Here is a 16,719-nt window from a genome sequence, read left to right on the forward strand (position 1 = left end):
AAGAAAAAAGAATCAGGACTCTTAGCAAGTAGTAGAAATTGATTTCTTCCCAGATTTTTTAAAATTTCTTTATTTGAAAGAATTACAGAGAGAGAAGGAGAGGAAGGGAAAGAGAGAGAGAGAGAGGTCTTCCTTCCATCCGCGTGTTCACTCACCAGATGGCCAATCCGAAGCCAGGAGCCAGGAGCTTCTTCTGGGGCTCCCACGTGGGTTGCAAGGGCCCAAGGACTTGGGCCATCTTCCACTGCTTTCCCAGGCCATCACAGAGAGCTGGATCGGAAATGGAGCAGCTGGGTCTTGAACCGGCGGCCCATGAAGGATGCTGGCACTGCAGGTGGCAGCTTTACCTGCTATGTGCCCCTCTCAGATCTTTTGAGCCTTGCTTTTGCTGAACATAGACTCTCTAACGCTGCGTGAGTTTTGCCAGGTAGTTTGTTGCAACCAAATCTGTTTTAAACCGAATCTGTGACAGTGGGAATGACTGTGAAAAGCTCTTTTGAGAAAATATTTTTTATTGTTCTCAGTAGAAATGCCTTAGGTAACAGTAGACCAGCCAAGGAAGCACCGGCAGCTCACGCGCGCCCCGTGTCTTGCAGGGAATCCAGGCCTGCACAGCCCCATGCTGGATGCAGAGAGCGACGGGCGCCCCTCGGCGCTGGCCCATCTCACGCAGACGGCGTCGCTCAAGAGAGGAAGCAGCTTTCAGTCCGGACGCGACGACAGTGAGTACCTCCCTCCACGCCCACAAGGACCTCTAGCCTGTGCGCATTCGTCCCCTACGACAGTGAGTGCCTCCCTCCGCGCCTGCGCACCTCACAGAAGTTTGGGCCACCCAGGTCTCCAGCGTGGGGTGCTGGCGTCCCAGGCAGTGTCTTACCCACCAGGCCAAATGCCTGCCCCGGGCTTCAGCCTCTGATTTTTGAAATCTAGTATTCACCCCGGAGTGTCAGCAATGGAAATGCCTGGGTCTGGTCTTGGTGACTGGCTTGCCCCAGCTTCCTGGTCAGGACGCACAGCTCCGTGCGGATGGGCGCGTCTGTTGTTTTCTCCAGTTTGTGTCCCAGACACCGTGACCGCTCGGCTCTGAGTGTGTGAGTTCTGTTGTCTTCCCTCACAGAATGCAGGACTTCTTTGCTTTCGCAGGCAGCCCAGTCCCTGCAGGGTCCCTCCGAGGCCTGTTTTAAGCTTGGTTACAGCGGTTCTAGAATAAGTTTATTCCAGGGACTGCTCAGTCCCACTCCCAGGAGACACCCTCGTACCCCTGTGCTGTTCAGAGCTGGGAGCTCTGCTCTCTGTGGTCTCTGGTGGTCTCAGCCTGGCTTTGGGAAGCGCCACTCCATGTATGCAGAGGCTTGTCTTAGGAGGCCCCCTGTGCAGACTTCTGGAGCGTTCTCCTTCGTAGCTCCCTCCTTGTCTGTGCTCTTCCCTGTGGTTTCCTGTCACTGCAGCCTCCTGTTCCCTGGTCTCTCGTCTTGAACTCAGAAGAGCCTCTGAGCTTTGTTTGGCTGTTCCTGTGCCTCTGCTTCCAGAAGCTGTGCAAGGCAGCCGGCCGGGGAGGCTGAGACCCAGCACCCGCGTCCCCTGCCCCAGGCACCGCGGGCCTGTGCTCCGCACTGTCGGGCTCTGAGAAGGCTTGATGTATAGAGTTTCTTCCACTTTTCTGATTGTTTATGGCTGGCGGTTACATCCGTTGTTCCTGTGTGGCTGGAAGTGGAAGTCAAATAAATCAAGTTTAATTTCCTCCGAATTATTACTTGAAGTTGGGACGTTAGGAAGGATCGCTTGCAGTAAACCGCAGGTATGGATGACGTTGAGGAACTCCCTCTCAGCTCTGTGATCAAAGTGAGGTTGATGAGCCTGCACGCTTCCTGCCTTCCCTGGAAGACACTGGGTGTTCCTGCCGCGTCCTCATTCCTTATATCACTCTCAGCAAGTCGCTCCTGACGGCCTCTGTCACTGATATTTCGTGTGGGCTCTAGCTTGGGTATTGTGGATTCAGTAAGAAAAGCGTCCAGGTTTTCAGTGATAATGATCAGAATTTGGATGACCGAGATTTAGAAGGCATGGGGGCGGGAGAAGTACTCTCATCACGTATATTTGTACGTAAACAGCATTTGCAAGTAATAAAAAATTAAGTAAAGCACAGCACCGAGAAGTGTCCTGTGTCACTGGGCAGCAGGCCGCGGGAACCCAGCTCTTTCCCCAGCCCGTGGTGATTGAGCACACGCGTGTTCGGTAGCCGCGTGGTTGTCTGGCAACAGTGTTTATGAGCTGTGTTAGCACTCCTTACCAGGTCACCTCGGACAGACTGAGCGCACTGCTTAGCCTGCCGTAAAGACCGCTGAGGGGGTCTGGCGGGAGCCTCTGGCACTGGCTTGCTGTTTTAGTTTATGGTGTCTCCATACCTTTCTCGTCGTACAGTGAGGTCACATGGAATGCCTGCGAACTAACGAGGTTAACAGGAGCAAAGCGGACTTCGATTGTTTATTTTGTGGTTTTTAAAATTTTTTTCCTTTTGAATGAGTGAGAAGGCAGCGTTCCCCCGTGTTTCTCTTAGGGGTTGGGGAGTGGTACCTGTGGTGGACTGCTCATGGGACCCGGTGATCTCTACACGTGTGGAGTGTGGAGTGCACGGATGCCTGGAGTGTGTATGTGGAATGTATGTGTCTGTGGAGTGTACATATGTATGTGGTGTGCTTCTCTGTGGAGCCTACTTACACAGAGTATATGCATGTGTACATTTACGTGTGTGTGCTGTGCGTGTGAATGTGTTTATGTGGAGTATATGTGTATATGTGGTGTATATATGTAGAATGTGTTGATATATATGTGGTATGCATGTGTATGGAAAGTATGCATGTATATGTAGAGTACATATGTGGAGTGCATTTGTATGGAGTGTACATTACATGTGGCAGACATGTGTGACATGTATGCATGTGTAGACCATACATGTGTGTGGAACGTATATGTATGGATACGTGTGTGCAGAGTATGCATGAATATGTAGAGTACACATGTATGTGTGAAATGCATGTGTGTGAGGTACATGTGTGTATGTGTTGGATGTGTGTATGTGAAGTATGTATATGTAGAGTGTGTATATGTGGAGTATGTATGTGTAGTCTTTATGTGTATATGGAGTGTGCATGTATAGGTAGAGCATGTATGTATATGTGGGATGTATATGTGCATGTGTGTGGAGTGTGTATGCATAGGTAGAACATATTGTATGTGTAGAGTATGTCTGCAGAGTATATATGCATATGTAGAGCATGCATTACATGTATTTGTGTGTATGTGGAGTGTGAGTGCATATGTAGTGCATGTGTGTGTATGTGGAGTGTGCGTGCATGTGTAGAACATATGTGTGTATGTGGAGTGTGCATGCATATGTGGAGTGTATGTGTGTATGGAGTGTACATGCGTATGTGGAGTGTATGTGTGTGTGGAGTGTGCATGCGTATGTGGAGTGTATGTGTGTGTGGAGTGTGCATGCGTATGTGGAGTGTATGTGTGTACGTGTAGAGTATGTGTGTTTGGAGTGTGCATGCATATGTGGAGTGTATGTGTGTACATGTAGAGTATGTGTGTGGAGTGTGCATGCATATGTGAAGTGTATGTGTGTGTTTGGAGTGTGCATGCATATTTGAGCATGTGTGTACATGCGGAGTACATGTGTATGTGGAATGTGTGTGCCCCTTACAGCATATGTGTATATGTCGAGGGTTTGGCTGTGTGCTGAGACGGTGAGACCACACAGAGCTGACCAGGCTCCGCGGCAGCGGTGCCTCGTGCTGTGCCGGGCACTTCACTGGCCTCAGCAGCAGTCAGTCCCACAGAGAACTGAGATGAGGATTCAGGGAACAGGGGTTGCAGGACTGCTCAGCCAGCTTGTGGCACGTGACTCCTGGACAGGCACTCTTTCGCTGCCGTATAAAGCAAGTCTTTCAAAGCTTCCATGCCTAGGTTTTCTTGTCCTCTTTTTTACGTCATGGAGCCCACCACACACTTGGCCATGCCTAAGCGGCCCAGGAGTCCAGATGAGGAATCCTTACTGCGCCCCCCAAATCTCGGCGATTTGTTAATTCCCATGAAGTTACTGTTGGCACAGAAGTCCGAGTCCTTACTCCGTGCTGACTGCAGCACCTGTGGGAGGCCGGCCAGCCCGGAGTCTTCACTGCACTCAGTGTGTGGAATCTGTGTGTGGGAGTGGAATCTGTGAGTTTCTTACCTGCGTGCTTCTGCCCGGCTCTGCCCTGCCCTGGCTGGCTGGCTGTGCAGAGCGTTTCTGAAAGGTTGAGCTGGCCCTGATGTTACTGCCGCCGCGGGGCAGCGCCGCTTCGCCTTGTCCTGCTGAGGAGAGATTGGGAAGCCAAAGCCCTCTCCTCCCGGTGGCCCTCCTGATGCGGAGCCGGCCTGAGCCGGCCCGCCCTCTCAGCGGTCCTGCTTCACAGGGGCCTCTTCCCGCCCACGCCGCCGAGCTCTGGGGCTGCAGCCTGACCCAGCCAGCGCTGCCGCCCGGGAAACCAGGCTCCTGCAGCCAAAGCAGCCCCCCACCCCCCCGTGCTTCCCTGGGATTTGGGCTCTTTCTAGTCGGGCGGGGAGGTGGGGGTGGGCGCAACACGATGTGTTCGCGTGGATTGTGTTGGCTGTTTCCCGTCCAAAGCTGATGCATTGATCCAGGGAGAAGCGGGGGATTTGCTCATGTGGGAAATTTGGGCTCTGATGGGTCATGGGCTTATCTGGGAAGTGGAGGCGACGGAAGCTTTTCAGGCAGAATGAGAAAGGTCGCTCACATCCGCGGTGCCGAAACAGTGTAGCCCGGGTGCAAGCGGCACCAAGGTCGGGCAGGCAAGCTGTCGGCCAGCGGTCCTAGCAGCAGTGTTGTTATGCACGGTTGCAGTCATCTGTGGTCTTCAGGGTCCCTGTGACAGTTCTCACCTGTGAGAGCTCCGCCCATGTGCCTGCAACTCCATTTCCTTAGGGTCTGGCGTGTGAGTACTGGCAGCTCCCAGGCTCACGCTTGTCCCTTCTCCACAAGTGCATGTCAGTCACCCTCGATTCCACTGTGCCGTCCCGGTCAGACGCCAGGGATTCTGACCGCCTGTGCCACAGGAGGTCCCGAAGCCGTGGCTGCCAGGCTGTCTCCCTGGACTTGACTCGGGATCCCGTGGGGCGGGGCCTCATCTATGGTGGGGGGGAGCAGGACAGTAAGCTCACCTCACAGGGTCACAGACAGGCGCGCTCACTGGATCCAGCTGTGCTCGCCCCGTGGGGCGGGGCCTCATCTATGGGGGGGGCAGGACAGCAAGCTCACCTCACAGGCTCACTGGACTTCGCTCTCTGCCCCTCAGCGTGGAGATACAGAACTCCCCACAGGGTGGCATTTGTCGAGAAGCTGACCAAGCTTGTTCTAAGCCAGCTGCCTAACTTCTGGAAGCTCTGGATTTCCTATGTCAATGGAAGCCTCTTCAGTGAGGTGAGTGTGTGACGTTGGCCATGGGGGGCTAAGCCACTGTGAATGTCTGGTTCAAATCAGTGAGGTGAGTGTGTGAAGTTGGCCATGGGGGGCTAAGCCACTGTGAATGTCTAGTTCAAATCAGTGAGGTGAGTGTGTGAAGTTGGCCATGGGGGGCTAAGCCACTGTGAATGTCTAGTTCAAATCAGTGAGGTGAGTGTGTGAAGTTGGCCATGGGGGGCTAAGCCACTGTGAATGTCTGGTTCAAATCAGTGAGGTGAGTGTGTGAAGTTGGCCATGGGGGGCTAAGCCACTGTGAATGTCTGGTTTAAGTTTTAGAGGCTTGTTTTTTTTTTTTAAGAACTGTATTGTAGGCCGGCTCTGTGGCTCACTTGGCTATTCCTCCACCTGCACCGCCGGCACCCCGGGTTCTAGTCCCGGTTGGGGCACCAGATTCTGTCCCGGGCTGCTCCTCTTCCAGGCCAGCTCTCTGCTGTGGCCTGGGAAGGCAGTGGAAGATTGCCCAGGTCCTTGGGCCCTGCACCCGCATGGGAAACCAGGAGGAAGCACCTGGCTCCTGGCTTCGGATTGGCGCAGCGCACTGGCCGTAGCAGCCATTTGGGGGGTGAACCAATGGAAGGAGGACTTTTCTCTCTATCTCTCTCTCACTATCTAACTCTGCCTGTCAAAAAAAAAAAAAAAAAAAAAAAAAGTACAGTCCAGTGCCTATAGTAAGTGTTGTCTTTTTTAAGATTGGTTAAAAGAGTTATGATGCCCTAACATTAATAACCTTATGACCTTGGACGAGTAACCTGATGGTTCTGGGACTGTTTCCTCATCCGTGAAAAGAAAATAGTAAAAGAGGAAGCGTGTCTGCCCAACAGGTGATTGCAAGGATTAAACGAGATGGTCAGGTAAAGAAAAAGGAAACTTAGATTTGTTGTCAGTGATTCAGAACCAGAGGATGGGTGCTGTGGCTGGCAGCAGACCACGGCCACGTGGTCAGCAGGGATACAGTATTTGCCGTTTGCACGCAGGCCTGAACTGTTCTAGAATTTGATGGTTGGAAAGAATCTGAAGGTCATGTGACCCGACCCCTCACTGCCAGCCTGCAGAAGTTTCTCTCTGGGGCCTTCGCATTTTCCTGGGCTCCTGTTCACAATGCATTAGTCATCATACACTCGGTAGCCCAGAAAGTATGAAAATGAAATAATGACTCTGAGTTTTGTGTGTAGTGCAAGGAAATTTAGACTCTTTTTTTATTATTAATGTAATTTCTTACTTGAAATAGAGACAGACAGATCTGTCATACTGGTTCCTCACCAAATACCCACAACAGCTGGGGCTGAACCAAGCCAAAATCAGAAGCCAGAAACTCCATCCAGGTCTCCATTGTGGGTCGTAGGAACCCAACGACTTGAGACATCATCTGCTGCTTCCCAGGGTGCACACTAGCAGGAAGCTGGGGTCAGAGCTGGGACTCGAACCCGGTGCTCCTGGGTGGGGTGCAGACATCCTAAGTGGCTGTCTAGCCTCTAGACAAAGGGACTGATCCCTTTGTAATCCTTCAGATGCTTCCAGTGTCCAGCCCCTGGAATGTAGACGCCAGCACCCTTGTCTTTAAGCTGCACCAGGGGTCCTGTGAGTCAGGTTTGCCCGGGGGAGCTGGGAGAAGCGGGTCTTCCTGGGGGTTGAGGCCATCCTTGCACGGGCAGTGGATGTGGACAAGGACTAAAACTGTTTGAACTTTTGCTCAAAGATGTGGCTTCTGTGGTTTAATAGCCTCCCTCTCCTCCCTGGGGAAGGTGGGAAGGTGGGAAGGTGGCTGGGCACTCCAGGGGATGCTCTGGCCTTGTTTGACCCTGAACGCAAATTAATGCTGGGGAGGAAACAGACTGTGCTCTGGATTTTTGTTTTTTCTTTGTGTATTTTGATTCTTTGTCTACTTTTTTTTTTTTTTTTTTTTTTTTTTTTTTTTTTTTTTTTACCTACCAGGTCCTTGTTGATATTTATGTCTGTCTTTATACAGCAGGTTTTCTTTTTTCTTTTTTTTAAAGATTTATTTTCTTGAAAGTCAGAGTTACACAGAGAGAGAAGGAGAGGCAGAGAGACAAAGAGAGAGAGAGGTCTTCCATTCGCTGGTTCACTTCCCAAATGGCTGCAACAGCTGGAGCTGTGCCCATCCAAAGCCAGAAGACAGGAGCTTCCTCCGGGTCTCCCATGTGGGTGCAGGGGCCCAAGAACTTGGGCCGTCCTCCATGCTTTCCCAGGCCACAGCAGAGAGCTGGATCGCAAGTGGAGCAGCCAGGAGTTGAACCGGCGTCCATATGGGATGCCGGCACTGCAGGCGGTGGTTTGACCTGCTACGCCACATCGCCAACCCTTGTACAGCGGGTTTTCGAACCCATCACTCTTACTTAGTGCAGAAAGAGAGACACAGGTAAGGCAGAAAAAAGTCTCTGAAGTCTGACGTAGCAGTGCATTTCTTCCTTTTTTTTTTTTTTTTTTTTTTTTTTTGACAAGCAGAGTGGACAGTGAGAGAGAGAGACAGAGAGAAAGGTCTTCCTTCCGTTGGTTCACTCCCCAAATGGCCACTGCAGCCGGCCGCTGCACCGATCCGAAGTCAGGAGCCAGGTGCTTCTCCTGGTCTCCCATGGGGTGCAGGGCCCAAGCACTTGGGCCATCCTCCACTGCCTTCCCGGACCACAGCAGAGAGCTGGCCTGGAAGAGGAACAACTGCGACAGAATCTGGCGCCCCGACCGGGATTAGAACCCGGGGTACCGGCGCCACAGGCAGGGGATTGGCCCAGTGAGCCACGGCGCCGGCCTCTCCTTCCCTTAATTCAGCAGGCGTTAATGACTTTACGTGTGAGCACTCAGATACCAGAGCAGTAGCCTTCTTTCCTTGCTTCCTGCCATCTTGGTTAGGCAAGAACTCTCAGTGCACAGCCTCATGCAGAGGAAGTGCCCTTCCCTACAGGGGACGTGGGCCTGGCTGTCTTCATAGACGAGGAGGTGCTCACCTAGGGCCTCGCAGGTTTGCCCAGAGCTCGCGTACCCACGTGTCATGGTTGGTCTGACCCTGTTCCCGTGACGCTCAGCGGCTGAGGGCTGTGCAGCTCGCAGTGCGGAGGCCACTGTCTGGGGTCCTCACCCTCAGCCACAGCCCACAGCCGCACCGCCCGCACCGTCTCTGCTTAGGATCTTGCGCCCCGTGCCTTTGGACGGTGTGTGTCCCCAGACTTCCTCATGGAGCATCAGTATGTTAACAGACACATCCGGTGAGTGTCACTCTCGGTGACCTCAGGTGGCTTATTTGTGTGCACCCCCTCCTCCCGTAGTGTTGGCTCAGGAATTCCGGGAGCTGATGTAAGTGAAGTGCTTACACCAGTGAGTTTAAGTTCGTGTAACTGTAATCGTAAGGAAGGTTGGTTCTTATTATTTGGAATCAGATTTACTCCACTAATGAAATCTCATCAGCCTGACAATGAGTGGGTCTTCAGTGACAAAACTTGGTAGCATCAGAGTCCAGCAGACTGGTGAGCTGCCTCAGCAGAACTGAGTGCTCAGTGACTTGCTCCCTTAAGCCACGTTCTCTCTCCACCCGAATGCTCCTTTCCTCTGCTTGATTCAGTTCCTACACGGAGCTCACTATCAGAGACAGCGGTTGCCTTATCTTGAATCTTTTTATTTGTTTATATCTTTACAAGTTTTATTTATTTCTTTGAAAAGCAGAATGAGAGAGGAGGAGAGAGAGATCCTGTCCATGTGCTGGTTCACTCTCCAAATGGCCACAACGGCCAGGGCTGGGCCAGGGCTGGGCCAGGGCTGGGCCAGGCTGGAGCCAGGAGCTTCACCTGGGTCTCTCACGCGGGAGCAGAGTCCCAGGGACGTGGGCCTTCTCCACTGCTTTCCCAGGCCATAGCAGGGAGCTGGATCAGAAGTGGAGTAGCCGGGACTCGAACCAGTGTTGAAATGGGCGGAGGACCTGCTGCTCCAGAATGCCAGCCCATCTTGACTCCTTTCATGTCACTAGAATTACTGAGAGTTTTTGGTCTGAGATAATTAGTGAAAACAAAAATGTTTTCCTGCCTTACACTGTATACCTTGTTGTGATAAAAATACATGAAATGGTTACAGTTAAAAAATAAATGACTTCCGAATTCATGATCAACATTTCTTTGAAATGAAAAATGATTTTAATTAGTTGTACTAAGTTGGATATGCCTGTATTTCAGTCTGTTTATAAATGTTTTAAAAGTTTGTCGTAGCAATTGTTAATTAGATGTAAATCACGTGACAGACTTGGAGGGAGGAATGGCATGGTGAGGCAAGTGGGCGACAGACCACTGCTGTCAGTCTGTGCGTGAAACTTGGAAACTAATTAAATTAATTGTCAGGAAAATTTGGGGGCTTTTGATAGTTGAGATTTAATCTATAAGAAAGGTTGATAATATTGTAACACAATTTTCTTAAATTTTTTTGCTATAGAACTATTTTTGTTTTATTGATAATCTATCCGTTAAAAGATTTAGATGAAGTTTCCAACAGCTTAAAAAGTAGTTCTTCAACATATGTGAATCAAAACAGTGAAATCTAGCCGTTGGTCTTACCACAAAGTAGTTTTGGTCTGTGTGTGCAGGAAAGAGTTAAGGTTTTAGTTAACGAAATGGTTAATAGTAGGTTAAGATCTCACCTTTAGATATTTTTTTTAAAGTACAGGGTGTTTTTGAATGAAAGTCTAAAGCATCCAGATAACTGTTAAACACTAGGAATAAGCATTTTTGAAAGTCCTGTAATTCACAGAATGTAAGTTCAGATGTCCTGTATGTTCCAAAACTAGCTTTTCTTTTATGACTAGGGCAAGTCTTGGGTAAGCCGTTCAGCTGGAGATGTCCGGCTCCTCTTCAGACGGCTCATGGACAGTTGCAAGGGGCATGCTTCCACCTGGTTTCCCCCGTGCTCCCAGCTGCCTTACGTATGTTTGGAGACAAGTCTGTGAAATTTGGAAAACTATTGTCCAGTAGATGTCGTCATTCATTTGTGAGCTGTCTGTTGGATGTTTTGGCAAAATTCAGCCTTAATTTTGTTACAAGGCTTTTTTTTTTTAAGAAGCATGAGAACTTTTTTTTTTTTTAATTGAAAGACAGACACAGAATCGGAGACATATAGACAGATTTTCCAACCCTGGATCCACTCCCTAAATACTGGCAACAGCTGGGGCTGGGCGAGGCTGAAGTGAGCCTGGACTGACATGTGGTCTCCCATGTGGGTGACGTTGACCCAGGTGCTTGAGCCATGACCTGACGCCTCCCGAGTTTTGCATTAGCCGGAAGCTGGACTTAGAAGCAGGACAGAGCTGAGCCTTGGACCCAGGCACTGCAATGAGATAGGTCAGCGACCCAAGCAGCGTCTTAACCGCTGGGCCCAGTACTTGCCCTGAAGTGAAGCTGCTTAATAGCGAGGTCATTTGGCTTTTCTTTGATTTAGAAATCTTGAACAGAATGAATGACTGTGGAATGCTCTCGCACAGTCCCTGCTGTGTGCAAAGTTCAGAATCAGGTACGTGGAGGAGACCATCGGAGAAAGCATTCACAGTTTTGAACTGCATGTCTTGTTACTGCACAGCATCCCAGGGCCCCACAGAAAGAGGCACACACACGCACACACACACACACACGCACACACACACACGCACACACACACACACGCGCGCACACACACACACGCACACACACACACACGCACACGCACACGCACATGCACATGGAACGGCCTCGTGGAATTACCAGTGCCAGCACCCTCAAGACCCAGAAAATTCCATGTTTCCACTTGGCGTCTGAGGCGAGAGAAAGCCAGGGTCCTGGGCTGGAGGCCGTCGGGCAGGGGAAGTTCCTTTTGACCTGGGGCCCCTTTGTCCTGCCAGGGCCTTCAGCCCCCGCCTCAGGGAGGGCATCCGCTTTCCCAGTGCTCTTCAGTTCATCCATCCAGAGCCACGTCCCGACACAGCCGGGCTGCCGTGGCCCGGAGGTTCTTCAGGGTTTGGAGGTGCTGCATCCCTGTGCCTCGCGTGCCTCTGGGCAGTGTGTGAGCTCACACTCCAGCCTTCCCCCTCGCCCAGCCTGCGTTCACACAGTGTGTGAGCTCACACTGCAGCCTTCCCCCTCGCCCAGCCTGCGTTCACACAGTGTGTGAGTTCACACTGCAGCCTTCCCCCTCGCCCAGCCTGCGTTCACACAGTGTGTGAGTTCACACTGCAGCCTTCCCCCACGCCCAGCCTGCGTTCACACAGTGTGTGAGCTCACACTGCAGCCTTCCCCCTCGCCCAGCCTGCGTTCACACAGTGTGTGAGCTCACACTGCAGCCTTCCCCCTCGCCCAGCCTGCGTTCACACAGTGTGTGAGCTCACACTCCAGCCTTCCCCCACGCACAGCCTGCGTTCACACAGTGTGTGAGTTCACACTCCAGCCTTCCCCCTCGCCCAGCCTGCATTCACACAGAGCTCTCAGGGCTCTGTCACAGTGAGGCCCAGGGCCTCAAGGCTTTGATTTGTATTTTAAAGAAGGCCTTCGGGCAAGCCCAGGGGTATTGGGCAGCCAACTTTGCTAAGGACACTAAAATGAGGTTCTGAGAACCCTAACCCTGGGTGGGCATTCATTCTCCACACATTCACTGAATACCCTGAAAGACCCCCATGTGCCACATGCACGCACACATGGTGTATACATGACCACTACATACACATGCGTACACATACACATGTAATATATGCACACAGCATTTGAAGATACATATATGCATAAAACATCAGTAAAACAGGGATCAAGATACACATGCTGTCTCCCTTCCTGGAGAGACAACAGCAAAAGGAATTTTAAACGTGGCCCTCCATTCTGGCAGCAACTGCATGACGCAGGGCGCTGAGGCAGAGAGCAGCAGTAGTGGACTTCCTGTGCAGCTGCTTTCGGGCCGACTGACTGGACGCAGGAGAGGCAGCACGGGCCCTGGGAGAGCAGGCCCCAGGTGGGGCAGTGGCTGGGAGCCGGGCATGGCTGAAAACCAGGCAGACCTCAGCCTCGCCACCCACTGAGCTGGGTGTGGCTGCCAGGACAGGCGGGACCGTTTGGCCAGCCTCACTGCAGCCCAGGTGAGGGGCCCAGACCACTTGGGCTGCTTGTTAGGGGACAGAGGGGGGGAAGCCAGTGAGCGCGCTTGGGAGAGAGGTCTTGTCAGTGGAGCAGGTGAGAAACTGATGTCTGATTTGTGTTTTGGAGGCAGTGCTGCTGGATCAGTGAGAGGGTGAAGACTGAGATTCAGATGTGGCCCCGACACAGGCTGCTGGGAGAGCAGAGTCAGAAAGACTTGAGGAAGACCACAGGGTGGGATGGGGTGGGATGGGGGATGTTCTAGTAGAACAATGGAATTCTGTTTGTAGTGTGTTGAGTTTGAGATTCCAGTGAGTTATTAAGATGGAGCACTGGGGCTGGCGCTGTGGCGCAGTGGGTTTACCCCATGGCCTGCAGCGCCGGCATCCCATATGGGCACTGGTTCAAGACCCAGCTGCTCCACTTCCGATCCAGCTCTCTGCTGTGGCCTGGGAAAGCAGTGGAAGATGGGCCAAGTGCTTGGGCCCCTGCACCCATGTGGGAGACCCAGAAGAAGCTCCTGGCTCCTGGCTTTTGATCGGCACAGCTCTGGCCATTGCAGCCAACTGGGGGAATGAACCATCAGGTGGAAGACCTCCCCCCCCCCATCTCTGCCTCTCTCTCTGTTTAACTCTGATTTTCAAAAAAATTAATAAATCCTTTAAAAAAAAAAAAAAGACGAGCGTCAGGTTGCAGTCTGAGAGTCTGAGGTCAAATCAGGGCCTCAAGTGACGCCTGTGCTGGAGATGCCCACGGGGGAGGGTTAGACAGGGATGACGCTGGAAGCCCGTGGGACTACGAGAGAGAAGAGAAGGGAACAGGGTGCCCCAGACCAGGAGCTGGCGCACACAGCGGTCACAGCAAAGGCTTCTCCCCGTGGTGAGGGGGCACTCTTGGCTCAGCCATGCCCGGGTCATGGGTCGCCTGGAGTCCTCACTGCCTCCAAGCGCCACACTGGGCAGGAATGGAAGGGCGGCCGCGGCCGTGGGTGCATCTGGCCGCTCCCTGCCGGGCGGGACGCTCCGCACCTCGCAGTCCTACTCTCCTTAGGCCTAATCACACCGTCCACCTGCCCAAAACACTCCTGCTGCTTCTCACTTGTCTTAAAAATGCAGGAAAACAAAGAGTTCTGAGTGCCACTGACCATGAACTCAGAAGGTAGCTTTTTGAGAGATTATTGAGGTGAATTTGGGGTTCAGCTTTTTATGTGTGCTTTTAGTTCCTTCAAAGCAAAAGTGCACTTCTATGAAGAAAAAAATGGTAAGAACTGCAGTGTTTAACAGAAAATTTAAAAATAAATCAAAAGTGAAGTGTGCGGAGTGTGTATCTATCTGTTCGCCACTTGTTTTCACGTGTTTTGTGTGTTTGTTAAAAACGCTCAACACTCCCAGCCATTCTTTACTCATTCACGTAGGTGATCTTCATGCTATAAACCACTCCTGCAATATGCCAAGGCAATGACAGAATTGCCTTTGGCATTGCATAATTTTGTTATTGCTTTTTTATTTTGAGAGTTTCCTGAACTTGCTCTTCTAGGGGCGTGTTCTATAATACGTAGTTGTTAGAAAATTTGTTATTGAAAGCTAACTGAAATTCAGTTCACTATTCTTTTAATCATCCTAACATGATCTTCCCCACATGACTTTAAGGAGAAAGAGGAATAGCAGAGAGAAATATGAGTTATATCAATAAGCAGATAGAAAATTTATTTAGAAAGGTATTTTATATTCTGTCTTCAATTACACTAAAATTCCTGCAAGAAGAGCAGTGGTTTATACTGTTTTAAAAACACAGTGACAAAGGGTGGTGCTGTGGCACTGCCTGGGACACCAGCATCCCACATGGGCGCCAGTTTGAGTCCCGGCAGCTCCACCTCTGATCCAGCTCCCTGCTGGTGTGCTTGGGAAAGCAGCGGAAGATGACCCAAGTGCTTGGGCCCCTGCACTTGGGAGACCCAGAAGAAACGCTGGGCTCTGGGTTCAGCCTGGCCGGGGAGTGAACCAGCAGATGGAAGACTGACTCTCTCTCTCTCTCTCTCTCTCTCTGTAACCCTGCCTTTCAAATAAACTAAAAAGTGAATTTCTTTAAAAGAATGAATGCTAGTTTAATGTTTGTATTCATAAATGCTTACCAAGCCCTAGGAGGACTGTGTACGCTCTGATTTACTCCTCCTCTCGGCATCTGTGCTAGCTGGTGCGAAACGATGTGGAGAAGGTCACCGTGGGTGTGGTGTTTATTGTTCAGCCATATGGTGAAAACTCACTTACAAAACTATTTTCAGCTTCGGATAATTTAACAGAATTATAACTAAAGATTTTAAAAACCTCAATGACTTCTTGCTGCGGTAAGACCTTCCAATTAATCATCAAGTCAGAAACAGACTGTCTCTTAAGCATGCCTTTCACTCAAGTTACGGTCATAATTCACGCTCTCTTCATATCCACCTGCCATTACCCCTGCGTGTATTCCTCCTCATTTTTAGGAGGCTTCTAAAAGACAGCTGATGTATCTGGTTTTGTCTTTTGTGTTTAAGACTGCTGAGAAATCGGGCCAGATTGAACGATCCAAGAACGTAAGGCAAAGGCAAAGCGACTTTAAGGTAAGGAAAGGTGTTACGGGAGCAGTGCATGTTCTGTTGCCGTGACAGAATGCCCATGGCTGGTGCTTTATAAACACAGAGGCTCACGGAGGTCAAGCTTTGGAGGCTGTAAGTCCAAGAGCAGGCAGCTCCACGAGGACCTCGACTGGGTCGCCGTGTGGCAGGTGGTGTCAGGGCCGGAGCTTGTGTGAGGAGGGCCGTCAGCTGGAGGGCCAGCCCCTCTCTGTAGATCCGCCCCGTCGTGAGAACTAACCGGGGGCCACCACTGGGGGCTTCCCCTGCCTCTGGACATTGCTCCACTGGGGAACAGGCTCCCAACCACGAACCCTTGGGGCGCAGGTCGCATCCAGGCCGTGGCAAGAGTGCAGGGTCTTTCTCATCCAGGGCCAGGAGGGGACTTCGTGGTGAAGGCCTTTGTTAGCACGCATGCGCGGTGTCTGGTTCACTCGTCGACTGGATGACGTGGTTACGCAGTGTCCCTGTTCGTCGTTGTCTAGAAGATGATCCAGGAGGTGATGCACTCGCTGGTGAAGCTGATCCGCGGGGCGCTGCTCCCGCTCAGCATCCGAGAGGGGGAGGCCCGGCAGTACGGAGGCTGGGACGTGAAGGCGGAGCTCTCGGGCCAGTGGCTTGCTCACGTCATCCAGACCGTGAGGTGAGTGCGGACTCGTGCTCGGAGAACGGGTAAATACATGCTGTTTCCGTTTCTTCTCTGTCCAGCTGCGCTCTTCACCGTTGCGATGAGTGCCCTAGCGCGTGTGCTTTGATTCTGTTGCTCAACTCGGCGTTACTGACTGTGGTGATAAGTCTGTGCTGTGGTCTTCCCTGCCCTGTCGTCACCCTCCTGCTGGGGCTCGCGAGCTCCGTGACACAGGGTTGATTACAGGACTGCGAAACCACGGCAGGCATGGCGCACTTCGTTGTTTTCTGGCCCCGCAGGCTGACTTACGAGTCCTTGACCGCCCTGGAAATTCCCAACGACATGCTGCAGATCATCCAGGACGTCATCCTGGACCTCCGCGTCCGTTGTGTCACAGTCACGCTGCAGCACACGGCACAAGGTGGGTTAGGGGACTGATGGCTCCGGGGGCCGCCTCCTCCCAGCTTCCAGCTCCTGCACTTCAGGAAACCCTCCGGGGCTGTGTGCCTGTGGTCATGCACCTTACTTCTAGCCGCTCAGAAATGATCTTCCCTCCTTTTGGAGCCTTTGACGGAAGTTTAGTTGAGATGCAACATGGACATGAAGATGCATAGGCTTAAAATAGTTCAGGATGTAAGAATGGCCTTGGGACAGATCATACATAGAAATGTAGGATATAAATGTGTATATATACACATGTATGTAGAGTAAAATGTCAATTTTGAAAATATGTGTTTTAAAAATTTAATTTTGGAATATCAACATAAAGTCAGGAAGGACTGTTAGCAGTGGTTTTCTAGATAGTACACATTGGAGATGGTTCTTGTTTGCTTTAAACTTTTAAAAATTTCCAAGATTTTTCTTCATACAATCA

At 51.3% G+C, this 16,719-nt stretch overlaps 1 protein-coding gene across 21 annotated transcripts in view; it reads left to right on the top strand.

The window, feature by feature from the left end:
• EXOC2 (exocyst complex component 2) overlaps nucleotides 1–16,719 on the top strand; it is a 248,073-nt gene that overhangs the window by 109,629 nt on the left and 121,725 nt on the right. For 20 of the 21 annotated variants that reach the window (XR_016234397.1, XR_016234395.1, XR_016234396.1 and 17 more), the window contains 5 exons: nucleotides 597–722; nucleotides 5,358–5,482; nucleotides 15,140–15,205; nucleotides 15,703–15,860; nucleotides 16,145–16,266. Coding sequence is in view for 16 of the 21 variants with exons in the window: in XM_089333481.1 (XP_089189607.1) it covers nucleotides 597–722; nucleotides 5,358–5,482; nucleotides 15,140–15,205; nucleotides 15,703–15,860; nucleotides 16,145–16,266 (597 nt within the window). In the remaining 5 variants the exon portion in view is untranslated. Of the gene's footprint in view, nucleotides 1–596; nucleotides 723–5,357; nucleotides 5,483–15,139; nucleotides 15,206–15,589; nucleotides 15,861–16,144; nucleotides 16,267–16,719 lie in introns of those variants that run through there. The other variant, XR_016234399.1, reaches the window with a different exon arrangement.

The sequence above is a fragment of the Oryctolagus cuniculus genome, chromosome 5, assembly GCF_051225735.1.
Source record: "Oryctolagus cuniculus isolate XC-2025 breed Fujian yellow rabbit chromosome 5, ASM5122573v1, whole genome shotgun sequence".
Classification (NCBI taxonomy): domain Eukaryota; kingdom Metazoa; phylum Chordata; class Mammalia; order Lagomorpha; family Leporidae; genus Oryctolagus; species Oryctolagus cuniculus.